This window comes from Aulonocara stuartgranti, assembly GCF_965226115.1.
Source record: "Aulonocara stuartgranti genome assembly, chromosome: 23".
Classification (NCBI taxonomy): domain Eukaryota; kingdom Metazoa; phylum Chordata; class Actinopteri; order Cichliformes; family Cichlidae; genus Aulonocara; species Aulonocara stuartgranti.
The window spans coordinates 2157042-2176448 of NC_138958.1; the positions used below are offsets into that span (position 1 = coordinate 2157042).

The following is a 19407-nucleotide window of genomic DNA, read 5'->3' on the forward strand; positions in this document are numbered from 1 at the left end:
TAATGAAACCTCTTGAACCCATTTTGCAAGACGAGCTGTGTGTGTATTGTACCACCTGCTTCACATTTCCTGTGATTCATCTTAAGTATTTTTTTTATATTATTATTTTAAAGAACAGCGTAACCAGAGAAAGGTTGCTGTTAATTCTGCCCTCGTAGGCGGGTCTCTAACCGTAATGAATTTTTAATCTCTAGACTAGGATTTTACCTCTTTAAATACAGCGAAATGAAAACGAATGGCAAATACATACGCAAGTGAAGAATGTCTCTAATCAAGTGTACTGAAAAAAAAAAGAACAAGACTCTTAGCCGGCTATAAAATTCTGAGCAAGGAATGATTGGATGGAATTAAATCTAAGATACTGCCTGATAACACATCAGTTCACCTTGGACAAAAGAACAGCTCGAAACAGGAAAAATAAAACTATGATTTGAGGCTTCAGACTGTCCCTGGTCCAGAGGCTGGCGACTCAAAATTGGTTCGTTTTTTCAGACACTGCTCGCTTTGTGTTCATACTTTGAACCACTCGTGCACCATCTTTGGGTCCTGTTTGTAGTACATACACTAATGTGGTTCTTCACTCTGATAAACCGGCGTGGCAGAGCACTAACATAAAGCCGATGTACTTTTCATTCAGATATGCCCAAATGTGACCAGTTTCCAGTAGTGAGTCCCATTTTCTCCAGCAGAGAGAAATAAGTGTTTCTGGCAATAAATCCATGAACTGTATTGATTTAATTTCATCCCAATGTTCAGAGTGTTGCAGCTTGGTTATGAATCCGAGGGACGCAGATTTTTCCACGTTTAGTTTATATTTTTGCTTAGAATGGCTGCATATCTTCTTCTTGTGGATACATTTTGCAGAGGCTAAATGTCAGCAGTGTTAGTGCCATGTGCTCTTTGTGGACAATTGTGCGCACAGCGATATTGTGCAGCAGACTGTTCCTAATAAAAGGGCGGATTATGGGATGCAAACCTTTAAAATGATTTCCAAAACATTTCAGAGTAAATTCCATCAAAGCTTTTTATCTAGTGTGCAACTGTAAACAGGCGACACTGCAGATTCATTTGTTTATACCAAAAGCAGCGACTTCTTTCGCTCCTTACGCTTCCTGCTGCAAGCTGTAAAATATGATTTACCTGTAACGGTGAGGCGCTATGTTTATAGCTTTCAGTGATTTTATAAGACCTGGGGCTCTGGGGTTTCTCACGGTGGTCCCTCACAGACATAGATGACAAAGAAGTGTAATCTTTCTTGACCTCTCTGCATCGAAACATCATGAAAGATGGATATTTCCTCTTGTGATCGTTTGTTGCTTCATTAATTCATAAATACATTATTAAATAAAGTTGGCAGGTTTTTTAGATTCTAATATTCCAGCCTTTGCTCTGCTCCCTGAAGCCTCTGAACCTTCCAGTGATTAGAGCATAAGTGTGAAGTGTTCCTATTAGTGATCATTACTGATCTAAAGGGTCACTATTGCATAATGGTCTTTGCTAGAAGGTCATGATAGCAATAGGATCCCTCTGAGAAGCATCTTTTCATCTTCTAATGGCTCTGTGCTGTGGAATATGTGGCTTCAGTAAAAGACATAAAACATGATCTAAAAGAATATTATTTACTTTTAGAGTCTGTGTGCATATCAAGAGTCTAATCTAAAGAATAATAGTGAAACTGATCCACAAATACAGTTACCCTGGGTGCTGTCAAATGTCTCTGACTCTGGTTTCCCACAATTTGATCTATTCTAACCGAGGTCTTACAGAATGAAAACATGAAACTTTAATGAACCCTGCAGGAAAACCGGGCCATGACTATTGCAGAATAACACATCATATTGGTAGAATGAAGCAAAGAAACGTGGAATAAAAATACAATTAAACTCAATGGATGCATGAAATAAATGGCAAGTAGAGCACCGTGCAGACTCGGAGTAGTAAATATTAAATGGAGGCATCTGAATGGAAAGTGTGCAAGCTGCATGCTGAATGACAAACATAACGGCGCAGACAGCACATGAAACAAAAGGGAATACGTGCAGGACTTGGTCAACACCAGAGCAAAAAAGACCAGAAAGGACCAGACGGTAATGGATTTTATTTCCAATAAGTCCACAGAAGGCGCTGCATGACAAAAACAAAAAAGAAAAACCCATCATTACATATCTTTCATTTTTTTCCCAAATACAGAGGAGCTGAATTAATGATGCAGAGACAACAATAGAGGCAGAGGGACATTTCTGTGGGTGTGAGTTGAGTTGGCAAAGCACAGTGGAAAAAGTTTATCTCGTTTACATATTATCTGGCCTCCTCTGTTATTGTGGCCTCAGCTGGAAACTGTGCATTAGTTTCATAAGTTTTAAAGGCGGACAATATTCTGCCTGTCACACTTAACGTTTGCATGTTTTGCTGCTTCTAAGGGCTCACTAACTGTACCACAGCGTGTTACCGAAAGCTGTAAATCTAATATGTAAATGTTGGCACTGCCGAATGCACTCAGTATAATTTAGTGCAATAATATGCAGTGACTGTATTTCAGATAGAGCAGCTGTTCAAAGTCAGGGGCTAGCTGAGACTGAGGAAATTAGACTTCTGACGCAGTACTTTCACAGTGTGCACTTTTCTCCAGCTCATACAGCATTTAAGTGTCAGAATTTGTCCGTCTCTGCAAATTTCAGCTGGTTTTTGTTGTTCTTGTATAAATCCAATAAAATGTTTTGTTTGCACGTGAAATATTATTGCCAACTGGGGCCACTGCTGGTGGCTTTTATCTCCTTGTGGAGTTTTCCTCAGGCGTTGTAGTTTTATTTAATCTCATTCCCCTTTTGTACTCTCAATGCTTCCCTTAAGCTTTCTCAACACTGACGCTGAATATCCTGAACCTCAACTACCAACAAGATGGTTATTTTCAGCTGGCTGAAGTGTTGCCACTGATTTTTCCCTCAAACATACTGCCCATTAGTTTCGGATGACATAACGCTTCCTGAAGCATGTTTGGTTTGGCCGCTTACCAGGCTGACACTCCGGCTGGGTGGAAGGATATGGTGAAATATGAGGTGCAATGAGGCAGTTGTGTCGGCTAATGGGGGCAGCAGGTGTGAGAAGGCTTCTCGCCTGCCTCAGCCTCTCCTTCACTCCTCATTATGAACCTGGAAACACCTGGCTTTCCAGCAAAGACCGTAAAAACTGTTTGGCCCCTGTAACAATTTCATTCAGTTTTAGTGAAAACTAACTTTTTTTTTCTTTTTTTTAATCTGACGCTAAGCGACCGAGAAGTCATCAAAGGCTGTGAACAACACATTAGCTGTTCATGAAAAAATTCTGATTATGGGAGTGAAAGCTGACTGAGTACAGCCAGTCGACGACCACCTTTTAAAAGCTAATCTGAAGAATTATATGAGCACACAATCAACTTTCCTGGCTGTAAGGTTTTGATAATTGTGAGGGGGAGCCACAGTGCAGTGGAGCCTTGATGTTTAAGTATGACTTGCAGTGTAGGTGTTTTCTAAAGCGTTGTGGTCAGTGCCTGTCTTTGGGTTGGTGGCATTTTTCTGTAATAATGATCCTAATAATGGTTACATTACAGAGCTGGCTTACATAAATGTTTCTTAGAAGTCCAGCCTGTTTTTTGTTTTTTCCCCTGATGATATAAAAGCAGGGAAAATTTGATGACTCTCTCTTAATTTTATTTCTGTCATTAATCTTCATTCTGACTTTTTATGACAGCTGTAAATGGCAGGGTGACATTTTAGGAGCCATTTGGCTCTACCTCGAGCAGCCGATTAGCTTAGATCAACATAAAACTGGATTCAAGCAGCTAAGCTAAATATCCAAACATCACAAAGCCTCTTCCTATGAATATCTGTAAGCAACAATGGGAAAACATGAATTAATAATCAATTAATTAATCAAAGTGGAATAACTTGTGTACCTTAGAAAGCCCAGGGTAGCCATTTCCCCCTGGTGGGCTGTGAAGGTACTGCAGACAGGCCTCAGTAATAACAGAAATTCAGTTTAAATTCATTACTGTGCAGCTACATATTAATGCATTTATTCATATAAAAAAAATCAGTTCAAACTAGTCATAGGAGGTGGTTAATTTGTGATTACTGCTCTTGTTTTGAAGTTTGTGTCGTAGTGACACGTGGGTCACATTTCCTGTATCACTTTACATGAGTAGTATTAACAACAAACAGCCAACAGCCTGTGTTGTTGTTTGGTTTTTTTTTTTTAACAAGCATTTAGATTTTTTATTTTCTTTTTTGATTAGAGTAAACATTTCAGATCGTGTGGGCCCTGTGGGATTTTTATTTATTTATTTTTTACGTAGGATCTACTCCGAGTCTTCAGAATTCCTGAATTTATGAATGACTGCTGTGCAGATACTTGGAAGTTTACTTGTTTCTTTAAAAAAGAAAAAAGAAAAAAAAAAGAGCCCATTAACAGCCTAATAAGACACTGATGGGTATTGATTAAACGTATATCAATATCAAAATATACCTTTAAAATATATCACAGGTGTCGAACTCCAGGCCTCGAGGGCCGGTGTCCTGCAGGTTTTAGATGTGTCCTTGATCCATCACAGCTGATTCAAATGGCTAAATGACCTCCTCAACATCTCTTGAAGTTCTCCAGAGGCCTGGGAATGACCTGATCATTTGATTCAGGTGTGTTGACCCAGGGTGAGCTCTAAAACCTGCAGGACACCGGCCTCGAGGCCTGGAGTTCGACACCCCTGAAATAGATGCAACGTGGTATCAGCCTGTTCCTGTAACTCTTCACAGACTTATTTTTCCAGTTTTTGTACAATACATTTAAATCCAACTCAAACTATTTTAGAGGAGTGCAAAGGCACTAAGGGGATTATTTAGGGTGTCCTACTCATATCTGTATTTTTTATTGATGTTTTAAAATCTCATTGTATCTGTATTGTATCTTGTAAAAGCAGATGGTTGGCGCCCATAAAAAAGTCACTTTAGAACTGGATAACCTGTAGCTCAAAAACCAGATAGACAAATATGGTGTAAATGGCCTTTCCCTCACGGAGCAGTAGATAGGCACTCACTGTTTGCTGATGAGGCCTGGATTGACTTAAAGTAGCTTTGTGCTTTGGAAATGTAAAGTCAATGTTTATTGTCATATATTTCTTGCCATCATCAATTTCTGTGTGAAATTATAGCTCTCACCCTTTGGGAGCTGCTATTTTGCACTCTAGTATAAAGTATATTTATCTTTTTAAGAAAACTTTTTTGATGTCTTGTAAGTGTTTTTAGATTTTATTTTATTATGACCGACCACAAAAACAGTGCCTTTCTGAGTGCAAGTTTTTGTGTTGTTGCATTTTCTTATTAATGTTGCTGTGAAACGTCATCGAGTATCATGCTCAGTTCTAATTGTCTCAGTGTGAGCATCTGCATAAATTATCTTGCTGTGTGGGCAATCCTGTTCAGCCAGTTTGAAAACATAATTTGCTAAATGGATTCTGTAACCAGCAGATCAATGACAGTTCTCCTGCCATATCTAAGGCCTCCCTACCAGGAACTACACAATGGGCAATAGTATGCATAAGCAACTTCATATATTTGTGTATATACATCATGTACTTTTGCTAAGATGGGATGACTTTGCACTAACTGCTTTCTTTCTGTTTTCTTTCTTTTTGTGTCAAAGGCTCAGTTTATATTTATTAAGCACTTTGTTCCCATCAGTTTCACCGTTTCAGAGCTCCAGCTTTGTTATTATACATCATTAACTCCACAAGGAGCAGAAAATTGAAGATGTTAGATGTTACAAGCACCGTGAGTCAGAAACTATAAAAAAATGCCTGACTGTGTGCTTTAAAAAGAAAAGCTGTTAATGTGTGCTAAAGGCATTGATTGATAATTGATAGGTCTTGCCAATCAATAAAGACCTCCAGGAATTTGATTTGATTCTGAAACAGCACTTCCTTTCTGTTGTGTGTGTTTTTACGGAGAGAGGAGGATGAGCGGCAGCATTGTGGTTTAAAGATGCTCTGGCACGTGACAGTTAGTGTAAGAACTGAACATTGTTACCGATTCTACGTAGTTATAACTGTAACGTGACATTCGACGTGACATGTCATCAACTCTTCTTTTGATTATGTTGCCAGATCAAAGCACTTTTGATCATCGGGAGTTGTTGCATTTTGCATTGCAATAAGTTGCACTAGGTTTCATCCTGTTCAACAAATAGTCTCGGTTCAGATCCACCGCTCTGTTGAAGCCCAAGTTTTCCACAGAAGAGCTCAAGTGCCTCTTCAGTTTGCTTGGCAATATTAACAAACTCCCTGCCACAGATTGCTTGGGCACCCCTGGTCTGGCTGAAGCCAGAACACACAGAGCAGACTGTTTAACCAAAATGTGGGTCACATCTGCTTTTTTCCTTGGTCCACATTTGACCTCGGGACCCCTCAAAGTGCTTTACAATTCCACTATTCATTCACTCTCACATTCACACACTGGTGGAGGCAGCTACCGTTATAGCCACAGCTGCCCTGGGGCAGACTGACAGAAGCGAGGCTGCCATATCGCACCATCGGCCCCTCTGGCCATCACCAGTAGGCGGCAGGTGAAGTGTCTTGCCCAAGGACACAATGACCGAGACTGTCCGAGCCGGGGCTCGAACCGGCAACCTTCCGATTACAAGACGAACACCCAACTCTTGAGCCACGATCGCCCAAATATTTAATGGTTTTACTCTGAAAAACATCCCTAAACAATTTTTTAGCATATAGAAGTTGCCTCTCTGTTAGAAAGTGCCCCCAAAATAAAGAAAATCTATCTATCTATCATTATAATATATAATGTTTGGGTAACACATGGTCCCAAAGACTCCACACCTGGATTCCCTTGGAGAAGAAAGATGTAAACCAAGTTTTTCTTTTAATGATTCATTCACTTTGGTTGATTAATTTAATATTTACCAATTTTGGGACAGCAAATAGAGTTGTAAACATCAGTACTTTATTTCCTTTTAAAGTTGATTAATATATAAGCTAAAAGTGGAATAATGACAAACAAGCTACAGCAGACGATATCTGACAAATTTCCTCCAAAGGGAAACATCTGGCCCTTACTAAAATTTCCCAAAGGGGACACAAAGGGGAGCAGTAAAGTGGGATTTAAAATAAAATAAAATTAGCTAAAAGACGGTAAGAGAGAGAGTATATTGTTAGACTTTGTAACAGTGCAGCTAAACAGCATTTGTACAAACACAAACAGCAGCTGACCCACTTCCATTATCTCTTGCTGAGTGGAGACAGTCATCCTTGCCTCAGGAAAAGATAAAAGTTCAATGCTTAATTTGTTGTATGTTTTGACACATTTCACTTCATGTAACTATATTTTCATTCAGTTTGTGACAACTTTTCATATGTGGAGGCGTTAGTGGGGACCTCTTAAGGAGGTGTAGATTCGTAGCGGAAGTCGTCATCAAATCAAGCCGGCCTAGCAATGTTCAGGTGTTGACCTCAGCCTAATGAATGAGTAAGAATACTGAGGCAGGCTGAACACAGCATAGTTCCTCTTCCCTCTTATCAGCTACACTATGCTCGTTTTACTGAGCAGCAGCTTCACCACACACAGTTATTTAGAAGCTTTCCTCTCAGAGGGGCTGTAAAACCAGCGATCGATCATTTGCCAAACTGAGATGGTGAGAGCTCCAGCGTGAGCTGCAGTAACGTAGAGGCTGCGTGATGTACAAGTGAGATGTGCAGCATGACAGGAGAGGACGGGTTGATAAAAATTCTCTCCCTCTCAGTTTTTTTCTTCTTAATTGCACAATTAAACACAGCTCTGGCAGCATTATATTACCATTTGTTTTGAAGTCTGTGTTATTACAGCTTATCTAATTGGTTCTGACACTTGGAGGATTGCTGATATTTTAAGTCAGCTAAGGACACTGAGAGCTATTGGGACACTGGCAAATTACCTCAGGAGTTTAGCTGAACAAATGCATAGTTATACAGTAGCCGGATGTCTTCAGGCTTTTTTACTTGTATTGCCACCCACCCAAACAGCGAGTGTCTGTGTTTCCAGTGGATAGAAGGTAGATGCACAAAGTCTGTTTCAAGAGCATAAACAAAGCCTCCCTTTGTGTCTTTGTTTTACAAAAAATGTTCATATTGTGTGATAGATTCAGCTTTAATAATACAGTTTTATTCAGAACACATTATACTGTTTATACTGTGGATGAATATTGGAAATAGAAGACGTTAACAGTATGAGAATACTGAGTAGCCAAACGATAGACTACTGATACTGGAAAGAGCTCCCAAACCTCAGCTTACAGGTTTCCTATCTACATTCAAGTCGTGTCCTCATATATCACGAGAAGCCTAATAAGGATAGATATTCAAAAATGAAACTTTTTAATCACATTTGTATTTGCTGTCATCTGTAATTAGTGTTTCCACTGCCATTTCAGCTGAATATGAGATCCAGACAAAGTATCTGTTTGATGGTGTCTTTGATATCAGTGATGACTGTGTTCATTTTCTACGTCTCTAACATCTTCTTTCCTGCATTCCTTCTCCTCTCTGTTGCAGCACTATGCTGAGATCCAGAGGCGCTTCCCCACCATGCTGGAAATGGGCTCCTGTTCGGTTAGCTCTCAGTCTCTGACAGGGAACCACAATGCTAGAAGCCCAGGAGGGCCTGACTATCCAGTGGGTGGTTTGGCTGTGGGGGCAATGTGTGGTAGCAGCACCCCCCGGCACCACATCATCCGCCCATCCCCAGCGGACTGCGAGAGCTGGCAGAAGCATCGCGCAGGACTGGGTGGAGGGTCAAAGCTGTATCCTGAATCACACTCCCTCCTGGAGCCCGAAAGCCTCTCAACCAGCTATGACACCCTCCACCTCTCACACGTGTCTGGCCACGCTCCTCCTTTACACCCAAACCGCCTCGGTCTCACCCTTGATGTGGTTTCCACTTTTGATGTTGGAGTCGGGATGCTTGGGGTGGATGGAGATATGGCAGTCAGTCCTAATGTGATCAAGAGACGTCGGGGTGGACTGATTGAGCAGAGAGACATTGTTAAAGCCCACCAAGCCCATAAGATTCAGAGCACACCTCAGGCGCGACGCAAGGAGTGGGAGTAAGTATAAGGCTGATGATACACACTCTTAGATCCCTTTATCTTACCTGCTAAATTACCATGAAGTTGAACTTAAAATCCAAATTTTAAGGTTTATTTTCTCCCAATACTGTTCTTCAGCAATCCAGTGCTCTAAAATCCAGAACTCAAATCTGCCTGCAGTGCCTATAAAAGACCACAACCCTTTTTAAAAACACCATTAAAAATAGCTACACACATGTTTTGATATGTTATAGTACCATTACTATGTTGTGGTGTTCCAGCTGGTTTACTTACCTTTGTTGGGACAAAATCCAATCTCCAGACGATTAGTGGCTAGGTTTCAAAAGTCAGAGAAGCTATAAAGCAGAAACAGATTTAGTGTACTGTAAACTGCAGTTTCTCTTCTTTGTTTTGTAGACTTGCCTCTGTGGCACACCAGGTGTCTATTTATCATTCTGTAAACAGACATGTCAGTCCTCCGGGGACCAAATTTTATTTTGACAGAGCGGACAAATCTGCTGCAATACTAGTAAAACCAATTCAGTGTTCAGCTTTGTCGGGGCCGCTATTTATTTTTGTTTGTCATTAGAAACAGTATTCAGCTCAGGTCAGGAGTGTGAAACCACATCTCCTATTTAAATGTATAAAACAAATATACAGTAAATGTTACAGAGCCAGTAGCCTGAGGATTACAGCTCACATCAGTCTCAGCAAAAGTATATTCACAACTAGTGACTCTGTCATGTTTTTCTCTAAAGGGAAGAACTTTTTTTTTCCCCATTCATAGCATCAAACACACACTTGCAAATCAGTCAAGAAATATTTTAGAAAAAAAATACTGTTGCACTTATACGAGCTTTTCATGTTTTTATACAGACAACAGTCACTTAGCTTAATATTAGGACTGGAAACCAATCTGCATAAAGCAACGAAATTCACTTAGTGCCACATTTACAGCTCGATTGTTCTCCATTGTGGTCACAGACATGGACAGCTGGAGATGGTCGAGTTCCTGTTGTACTTCTTTGAAGTCTGGGGCGGATCCACAGTCCGTGTAACGTAAATTCTCTTGTGGTTAAAGAAAAAAAAAAAACCCTAAACAGGCAGACATGCTGCATCCGCACAGATTGTCGAGCTGTCTGATGGTGAAATTGACATCACTTGGACCACTCAGCAGTTAACATTTTGCTAATCTAGTTAGCTTAGCAATTAGCTAAGCTAACTAGCTAATGGCAATGACTTCGTATAGAGCATAGCATAGCATCTTTATTTATAACGCACTTTACATCTAACAATGTTGACCAAAGTGCTACAAATATAAAACAGAGAGGAAACAGTTTAAATTGCATATAAAATATCTTAAAATTAAAAATAATATAATTAATAAGAAACATATTAAGAGACATCAACAAGTCCTGCTGTGCTAAAAGCCAAGGTAAATAAATATGTTTTAAGACGTGATTTAAAAACAGATAAGGAAGGTGCCTGTCTAACATGTAAAGGCAACTCATTCCACAATTTTGGTGCTGCCACAGCAAACGCCCGATCCCCTCTGAGCTTACGATTAGTCCTGGGCACGCTCAGGAGGAGCTGGTCTGCCGACCTGAGGGACCATGAAGGTATGTATGGATGAAGAAGCTCAGAGAGGTACACAGGGGCAGCATTGGACAAACATTTAAAAACAAATAAAAGCAGCTTAAAATGGATCCTAAAATGCACGGGCAGCCAATGAAGTGAATATAAAACTGGGGTGATATGTTCGTATCTACGAGTGCCAGTTAAAAGGCGTGCAGCAGCATTCTGGACTAACTGCAGTCGAAAAATAGAAGACCGACTCACCCCAAAATAAAGAGAATTACAGTAATCCAGCCGAACAGTTACAAAAGCGTGGATTACTGTTTCAAATTGCTGTCTCGTAAGAAAGTGCTTAATTTTGGCCAGCTGCCTCAGATGAAAGAAACTAGACCTTACAACCAACCCGATCTGGCTTTCAAGCTTAAGCTCAGGATCCATTTTAAAACCCAGATTAACAATCTCTGGTTTATAGAATGATTTCAGGGATTGCAAATCAACACACGGAACAGCAGTGGAGGCAGGTCTGAACACCATTACTTCAGTCTTAGAATCATTAAAACAAAGAAAGTTTAGCGCCAACCACGACTTGACGTCCTCCAGACATGTTTGTAAACGATTTACAGACGACCCATCTTTCTTTTTAAGAGGAACATAAATCTGGCAGTCATCTGCATAACAGTGAAAAGAGAGTCTGTGTTTTCTAAAAATTGAGCCCAATGGAAGTAAATAAAGTGAAAACAGGATAGGGCCCAGAATGGAACCCTGTGGTACTCCGTGAGACAGCGGAGCTCAGGAGGACTCACAGTTTCCTAAGCGAACTGAAAAGGTTCGGTTTGTTAAGTAAGACCTGAACCATTTCAGAGCCACACCTGTTATACCGACACACTGCTCCAAACGTGAGATTAAAATTTCATGGTCTACAGTGTCAAATGCAGCAGTTAAATCGAGTAAAATAAGAATGACACTTTCACCAGAATCACATGATAAAAATATATCATTAAAAATTCTTAAAAGTGCTGATTCAGTGCTATGCATTGCTTTAAAACCAGATTGAAAAATCTCCTGAACGTTTTGTGCATTCAAGTATGAGATCAATTGGTCATATACAATTTTTTCCAAGACTTTAGATAAAAAGGGCAGCTTAGATATTGGTCTAAAGTTCTCAACAGCGTTTGTATCTAGCCCAGGTTTCTTAAGAAGTGGTTGCACTATTGCATCTTTGAAATTCTTTGGAACCACACCTGAAGTAAGGCTGCTATTTAAAATGGTTAAAATGGTTGGACCTATGGTAGAAAAAACTTCTTTCAGAAAAAGGGGAGGGATAGGATCATAAGGTGAGCCTACAGGCTTTAAATGATCCACCACCTCCTGTAGCTGAGCAAGAGTAACCGACTCAAACTGCTGAAAGACAGCTGAGCAAATTGGAAGATCAGAGGGGTCAGATGTGGGCAAAATAATCTGCGCCCTAGCCGAGGCTACCTTGTTTATAAAGAAGTGCAGAAACCTTTCACACATTTCAAGTGAAGGCTCAAAACTAAGAGCAGAGGGAGAGCTTAAAATAGTCTCAATTGACTTAAACAATATATGTGGTTTCTGATAATTCACCATAATAATGTTTGCAAAGTGTTTCCGCTTTGCTTCTTTTATTGTAAGCTGATATAAGGCCCAGCACTCTCTTAAACTTTGTAAAGAGACCTGTAGGTTATCTTTTTTCCATCTCCGCTCAGCCCTACGACATTCACGCCTCACAGCACGGGTTTCATCGTTCAACCAGGGTTCAAGCTTTGTCTTAGGATGCTTAATTTTTAGAGGGGCAACAATATCCAAGACAGTCTGACAAGTGGTATGAAACCAAAAACTGAGTTCCTCTACGTATTGGAGTGTCTCGGAATGGAGAACTGATTATAGTAGGTGGAGAACCGTGCTGCCGTGGAAGAATTTAACAAACGAGATGTCTTTGCAGGGACAAGCCCCCTGAATTCATTTCTAGATAAAGAGATGTCAAGCAAACACAACCCAGGCCCTGCCCACATATGTATGAGTATTTTGTTAAAAGTCACACTTTGGCCTTTTGTCCAAACATGAATGCTTTTTTTTTTTTTTTTTTGGCCACTGAAACTAGAAAATCTCCTTGGCGGGTGAATAGTTTCCTTGTTTACATGGGTTCAGGGCCTTTTTTTTTTTTTACCCTAGATTGTGCTCCGTGTTCTTTTGTAGGCTTTTGATTGACCAACAGTTTCACACATTTAGGGTTGCTTTGGCATGTTCTTGACATTTTTTTTTCTTTTTCTTGGTGACAGAAATATTTTTGTATATAAAAATGCCCATGTGTGTGTAAACGTATCGTAAGAGTAGATTCAGCCTCATCTAACAAATCATTTTTATGTCACTTTTGCACATCTTGTGATTGTTTCCTGTTTGAGTTAAAGCGAGTCTTTCATATGCGAAGGTCTAGTAAATACTTTTCATTCAAACTATATTTTTAACACACTGAAAACATATTAAAAACACCATCTAATGCTTACTCAGTGAACAATCCTATAGACTATGTTGACTGTGTGATGTCTGCGAGTATGTGTGTACTCATTCACATGTTCGTACCACGTGCATGTGTGTGCATATATTTAATGGTTTCCTGCCCTGCAGCGCTGTGGAATTTGTAGCTGATTATATCAGTGATGCCCCCCTCGGTTTCTCTGCTGAAGCTGAGGCTTCACCTCTAGTGGTGTTGGCACCCTCTGTGCCTCCCCTCATATCCTCTTCACCGCAGGTACAGGATGCCACGTCTTAACCTGAGCTACTGTATATCTATAGTTAAAGAGATGAAGGACTGTGGAGAATGACAGCACATAGTGGGAGGACAGATGGAACAGAGATGACGTACACTGAATGCAGGATAAGTGTGAGTGGGAAAGAGACTAACGTGAATCAGTTAGAGGAGCAGTTTTCATTGAGAACTTTTCCTGCTTTAATTTGCATTTGATATTTAAATCCATGTGACAGTAGTGTGGAAGTGGGTGATAACCATTCAAACCAGGCCTGTGGAGATGCTATTCACCGCCCTGCCTAGTATAATTATTACAACACTACATGACTGATCTATAGTTGTGCTGCTGAGGGGACAATGACTAAAGTGAGTCAGGAATCATTACAACCATAAACATCCACCTCTCAGAGCCACTTAGCAGCAAACCCTCAGTTACCTGACACGGAGGATGGAAAATGAGATGATGCACCTGAGCCCACCTGCACACCTGCTTTTGTTTTTCAAAGCAAATTAGTCTGATTTCAGACCAAGCTGCAGCCACATCTCATGAAAAAAGCGAAATTCATCATTAGTGCCATGCTGTATAAATTTAGCCAAATTTGAAAACTCTACAGTATCTTTAAGTCATTATAGTTAATGAGGCCATGTATTTGTTTTGTTTTACTTTCTACTTTTATTTCAAATTAGTTTATATGGAATCTTATTTCCCCACTGGAAAAAACATTTGTTGCTTTAATAACCATTAATACCTAGAAAATCTGAGACATCAATGTTTTTTAATGGCCTAAACAAGTAAACTATGTAATGTAGGATGGACACGCTGAAACATCTCTCTGGTGTCAACTTGAATCCATATGTTCAGTTAACATTTCAAAAAGGAAAAACCAAGGCCAATAAGTCTGCTGTGGACTTTCACAAATACATTCATTCTCACGATCTGTATCAGATTTGGCCCTTAACAATATACAGTATTGTAGTCTCATTGTGATTCATTTGATGGGCATGTTTATGCTCCACAGGGGGAAAGAAACTGTATAGTGTAGACCAGAGGTGGGACCAAGTCATTGTTTTGCAAGTCTCAAGTAAGTCTCAAGTCTTTATCCTCAAGTCTCAAGTCAAGTCTCAAGTAATGTCAGGCAAGTCAGAGTCGAGTCTCAAGTCACTGGTGTAAAAGTCCAAGTAAAGTCACAAGTCTGAAACTTTGAATTTCAAGTCCTTTCGAGTCTTTAAAAAAAAAAAAAGAAAAAATAATGTTGCAGTTATGCTAAATGTAAATATTAGACCATGTAATTTTAAATCTGTGTTTTTCTCAACACATGACAAAATAGTGAACTTAGAAAATATACACAAATTGTGAAATTGCACCTCTTTAAAATGCAGCTCAATTAAACTTAGCTCCAAGAATAATTTTCACCGACAGTTCTGAGATAAGCTGCATGTTATTCTTGGATGCGGTTGTAGGACCAGCTTTAAAATCGCATGACAAAAATATCATACACATTAAAAAAAAACTGTATCACCAACGTAGCCTGGACAACATTTGCTAGTTAGATGAAGTCAGCTATCTCATCTTAGCATATTTATATGCATATTTATAATCATACGGTTCTTGGAGTGAGTGCACACACTCATGAAGTTTAGTAACTTCCGGTCACTGCAACAAGCCCAGGTACAGTTTACCGACGGATGGGTACAGGACCTTGAAATGCACCGTGTAGAACGAAAGACCATCGTACGTATCATAAGTTTACCAGTCTCACAAATCGTCGTCATAAATACACATTCGTTAACCGTTTATTAATAGGACCTTTGAGCTCAACGGTAATTAATTAGTAGTGGAAATAATTTCTGGTAGCATCACAGAAATGTAGCAGTGACAATAATACTGTATGCTGTAATCGTACTGGGCAATTGGTGATACAAAAAACCTGTTTTATCCTGTGAGTATATGTTTTTGTCAATGTACCATAATAACAGAAGCGAAACGCAATATTGTGTCAGGACAATTCACTATTTATGCACAATAAATAAAGGAGCATAGCGCGAAAATTTCTGTTCAGCGCCAGACTTGCTTGTAACCTATATCACCAATTATGTTAAGAAAAATGACGTATTAACTACTAAAAAACACTGACCTTCGTGTAAATGCTTGGAGCAGACTAACCTGTGAGCTGGAGTGTTCTAGGACGTTATATTTGATCTTTGAATGGCTGCAATCCAGTCGCGTCTTTGTTACTTCGGAAACATGGCTCGAACAATTTCTCTTCAACGACGTAATCCGATAACAACCGATCTCTTTACCCGTCGGCTTCCCGTGGCTGTCATGCGACCGGCTATTGCAGTTAATAATACAACAGCTTCTTGACATTTTTGTGTTTCTTTTTATCGCTGTGTGACTGATTTTAATTGAAAGCCTGCGTGCGCTAGTACCGCTTGCCACGAGTTCCCAGAATCCTTTGCGGTTCTACCCGTGAATGACGTCACATTTTCAATCTCTATATAATATGCATGTTAAATTTTATATTTGGGGTAAAATATCAAGTCTTTTCAAGTAAACCGGTTCAAGTCCAATTCAAGTCCCAAGTCATTGGTGTAAAAGTCCAAGTCAAGTCACAAGTCTTAGAACATTTTTTTCAAGTCAAGTCTAAAGTCATAAAATTAATGACTCGAGTCTGACTCGAGTCCAAGTCATGTGACTCGAGTCCACACCTCTGGTGTAGACCAGCAGTCACTGGACTGTTTCCTCTGAACACTTTGTTCTGTGAAAAATAATGAGCTACGGATTTTGTCTTTTGGCATTTTTATGTAATTCCTGTGGGAAACCAATGAAATATTAGCTTGTCACACACAGCTTAGTTGAAAGACAGGTTGAAACAACAAACACTTGATATCATGCTTTGTAAAGGAAGCAATTAAGCATCCAAGACTAGTAACGTGTCTTTTAATCAGGAGTGGACTGTGTTTGTGTGTTTGTGTCTGTCTTTGCAGGTGCGTGTGTGTGTTGCATTTCAAACATAGCGGTTAGGATATTAACATCCGTTCGGAAGATCTTAATGAAATAGCAGTGTTTGGAGTTGGCATTAACTTGATGCTGATGACAGTGATCAGCTGGAATCAGTCTGGCTTTAGGAGGCTGGTCACCAACAGAGGAAAGCACCAAATATGTTTCTGGTCCTGCTTGACCTTTGTGTTGATTTGTGTCTGAGTACGTGTGAATGAAATGAGTAATGGGTGAAATTGTAAGATCAGTGACTCTATACAAAATATGCACGCCTTTCCATATTTGAACATGAGTGCAGTATTCAACTAGCATGCTTGGTTAGTGTGTAACCGGCTTCTGCTTCACCCACTGCAACAGGCCGGCCCAAACAGACTCATCGACTCTGTGTTGTGTTTTTACGAAGACAAGGAGTCTCTGATTGATTGTCGCCACTTTATTTCTCGAATGGAAACAACGGTGTTGTATCAGTGCAAAGGGCACGCCACACACCACTCCGCACAGCACACTACGGCAGAACATCCCATTAGCATTCTGCTTTAGCATACAGTTTAACACAATATTAAACAAATGCAAAGTACATAAAACTGGTGTTGGACATGTGTCCACTGAGCACTGATTACACTCGGTGCCCATCAGTTGATCAAACAAGTTTTATGTGTCTGTACTACTTAGCTACAGCAGACTGGCAGCGATTACTGCAGCAAACCTAACCGGCCACACCGAGAGGGGGCGCTGTTTCCCCATTACGCTGACATTTGTGGCAAGTGAAGTAATACCACAGAAACACTGTTGCATTAGCAACTCACAAACAGTATAAAAGGTGGGCAGAGCTACTGTTAAGTTGATTTCTGAATTCAGCTTTTTCACCATCGCCATCTTAAGGCTTCAAAAAAACTGGAAGTGACAAGAGGAGCGGTTCAGCCTGTAAAACTGTTAAGTGGTGAATGACTTTTCAGTCTCAGTTCATTAGCCAATAAGTACAATAAACCTCTATTTTGAGCCATAGAACAACCAGGACTTATAAAATAGTGTTTACTATATGACCAGGAGTCTTTTTGCAATTACAGCTATTGCCATCTGGTGGCCTTCAGATATATTGCAGGTTTAAGGTGCTTCCACATTGGTGTCACTTTTCACATCTGTCCAAGTTTTATAGTGTCTGTTGAGGTTTTGCATACATGTTACCACATGGATGTTAAATTGGGCCTGTGACAGTCAGTGTAGGATCAAGTGGACAAGGCTCCATCCGCAAACGTAAGTCATCAGTCTGTGAACATCTGGTAACTGACTGGTTAGAAAAAAACTCCTTGTGACTGCTTTGGTCACAAGCAGCAAGCTGTAGTGAGAGTGTGACACAAACGGGAAATGGAAATCCATGAAAGGTAAAAGTTCTGCCTTTTCAAATATATTAGCTGTAGCTGAGTCCTAGCTAACAGTCCCCATTTCAGGTTCGCGTTACACTCTTTTAACTTTTTCTACTGCTCGACTACTAGTTTTTTATTTTTGTTTTTTTCCTACAGGCCTACCACAAAGGTCTGTGAACAGCTACATTTTTATTCCATGAGAATTGACTTCCAATCCTCAAGTGGCCATTAGAGGAGCAACACTTCTGGCGCTGCCATGTTGGCTTTGTTTTTCTCCTCCAGTGATTTCCGCTTAAGTCAGGTGGATATTATGATGTTTATTCCTGTGGCAGGTTTTAATTTTTGTCTATTTTTCACACATTTTACAAAAGCTCGAGTGCACTATCACAGTATTCAGTGTCATTGCACAGTTGGCCATGTTTTGACGATGGCATTTAGATGCCCTCTGCCGAGGTCCCAGGATATACTCGTGGCTTTTTAAAAAGGGCTTGTGATTATATTCCTTTCAACATTGGGCAATTCTTTCTAGAAGAAGAGACGTTTATAGGCCTAAAAACTGGGAGGATTACAGTATAAAGTTGGGAAGCACTTGTTTGAATATTCAGCGCCTCTATTCTTAAATATATACTTTCATGGATGTAAAATTGCACATTTGCTGTATTTGAATAAAAGTACAAAATTATACTATGAAATCCAGCAAGTGTGGAAAAAATGTTCTTCGTTGTTTTCCTGCACTGATCAAGACAAAATCTCATTAGCAGACAGCAGCGGCATTAGGTGCTGCAGACAAAATCCTAATTTCCGGAGCAATCTTATCGAAGTGAAGAGAGAAACAGTAAAAGAAGAGCTGCTGGCTGAGTGGGAATGGTGGTTAATTTAAATGCTGCAAGCCACAGATTCAAGGCAGTTAGAGCTGTTAAACTAATGGCAGCATATGTTGAATCCATGACTCATTAAGCTGAACTTGGAAATGGAAGCTGAACAGACTTCTGAAAGAATGGCATGACGATCTACCGTAAGCACAAACTCAGTATACAAGTGACAACACTGAAATGGGGCTTTACGCCTTTAGTATATTCTTGAAAGTCTGGGTAATTATCTTTGAAATGTTTATTGTATGTGGATTCCAGGTGTAACCCTAATGGTGACTTTAAAAACTGTTTCTGGTATCACACGTGCATCTGGGTTTGCTCTGTTTCTTCTGCTCTGAACTCTTCTGTCTAAGGGTCCTTATACCCGCCTAAGTTCTGCCAGCCCATATTTATGGTAAATGGATGCAGGATTAATGAGAATTAAGTGACTGAGTGCAGTGAGGATACAAGAGGAGTGTTCAGTACACCAGTAAATACCAACACTTCATCGCGGTGCTGGAGACCCAAAAATGGGTTAATTGCGTGTTTGTTTTCTCCCCTTCAGATGCAAAACTGAGCAATATAGAGTCAATATAAGTGATCAAGTTCTTGTGTCACTGTTTTCATAGAAACCACTGGTTAAAGAAGGCGTGTTGAGAAATTGCACTGTTTTATTTATTGACTTGGCACAGAGTTCATGTTGTGAATTGGAACAAGCCACAGGGTACTCATTAAAACATTTTCAAAATG

The 19407-nt window shown here is 39.9% G+C and overlaps 1 protein-coding gene and 1 long non-coding RNA gene across 2 annotated transcripts in view; one reads left to right on the forward strand and one right to left on the reverse strand.

Moving 5' to 3' along the window:
• Nucleotides 1-19407, forward strand: part of LOC309700408 (uncharacterized protein) — a gene marked incomplete at its 3' end in the record, with an annotated part of 44830 nt that overhangs the window by 1810 nt on the left and 23613 nt on the right. The window contains exon 3 of the mRNA XM_082523927.1: nt 8567-9117. Coding sequence (XP_082380053.1) covers nt 8600-9117 — 518 coding nt within the window. The 5' untranslated portion in view covers nt 8567-8599. The remainder of the gene's footprint in view (nt 1-8566; nt 9118-19407) is intronic.
• LOC309700560 lies at nt 9136-11081 on the reverse strand. Its single transcript, XR_014274696.1, has 3 exons — nt 10939-11081; nt 9394-9455; nt 9136-9282 (listed from the first exon to the last, which is right to left on the reverse strand). It is a non-coding gene; the product is annotated as an uncharacterized lncRNA (long non-coding RNA).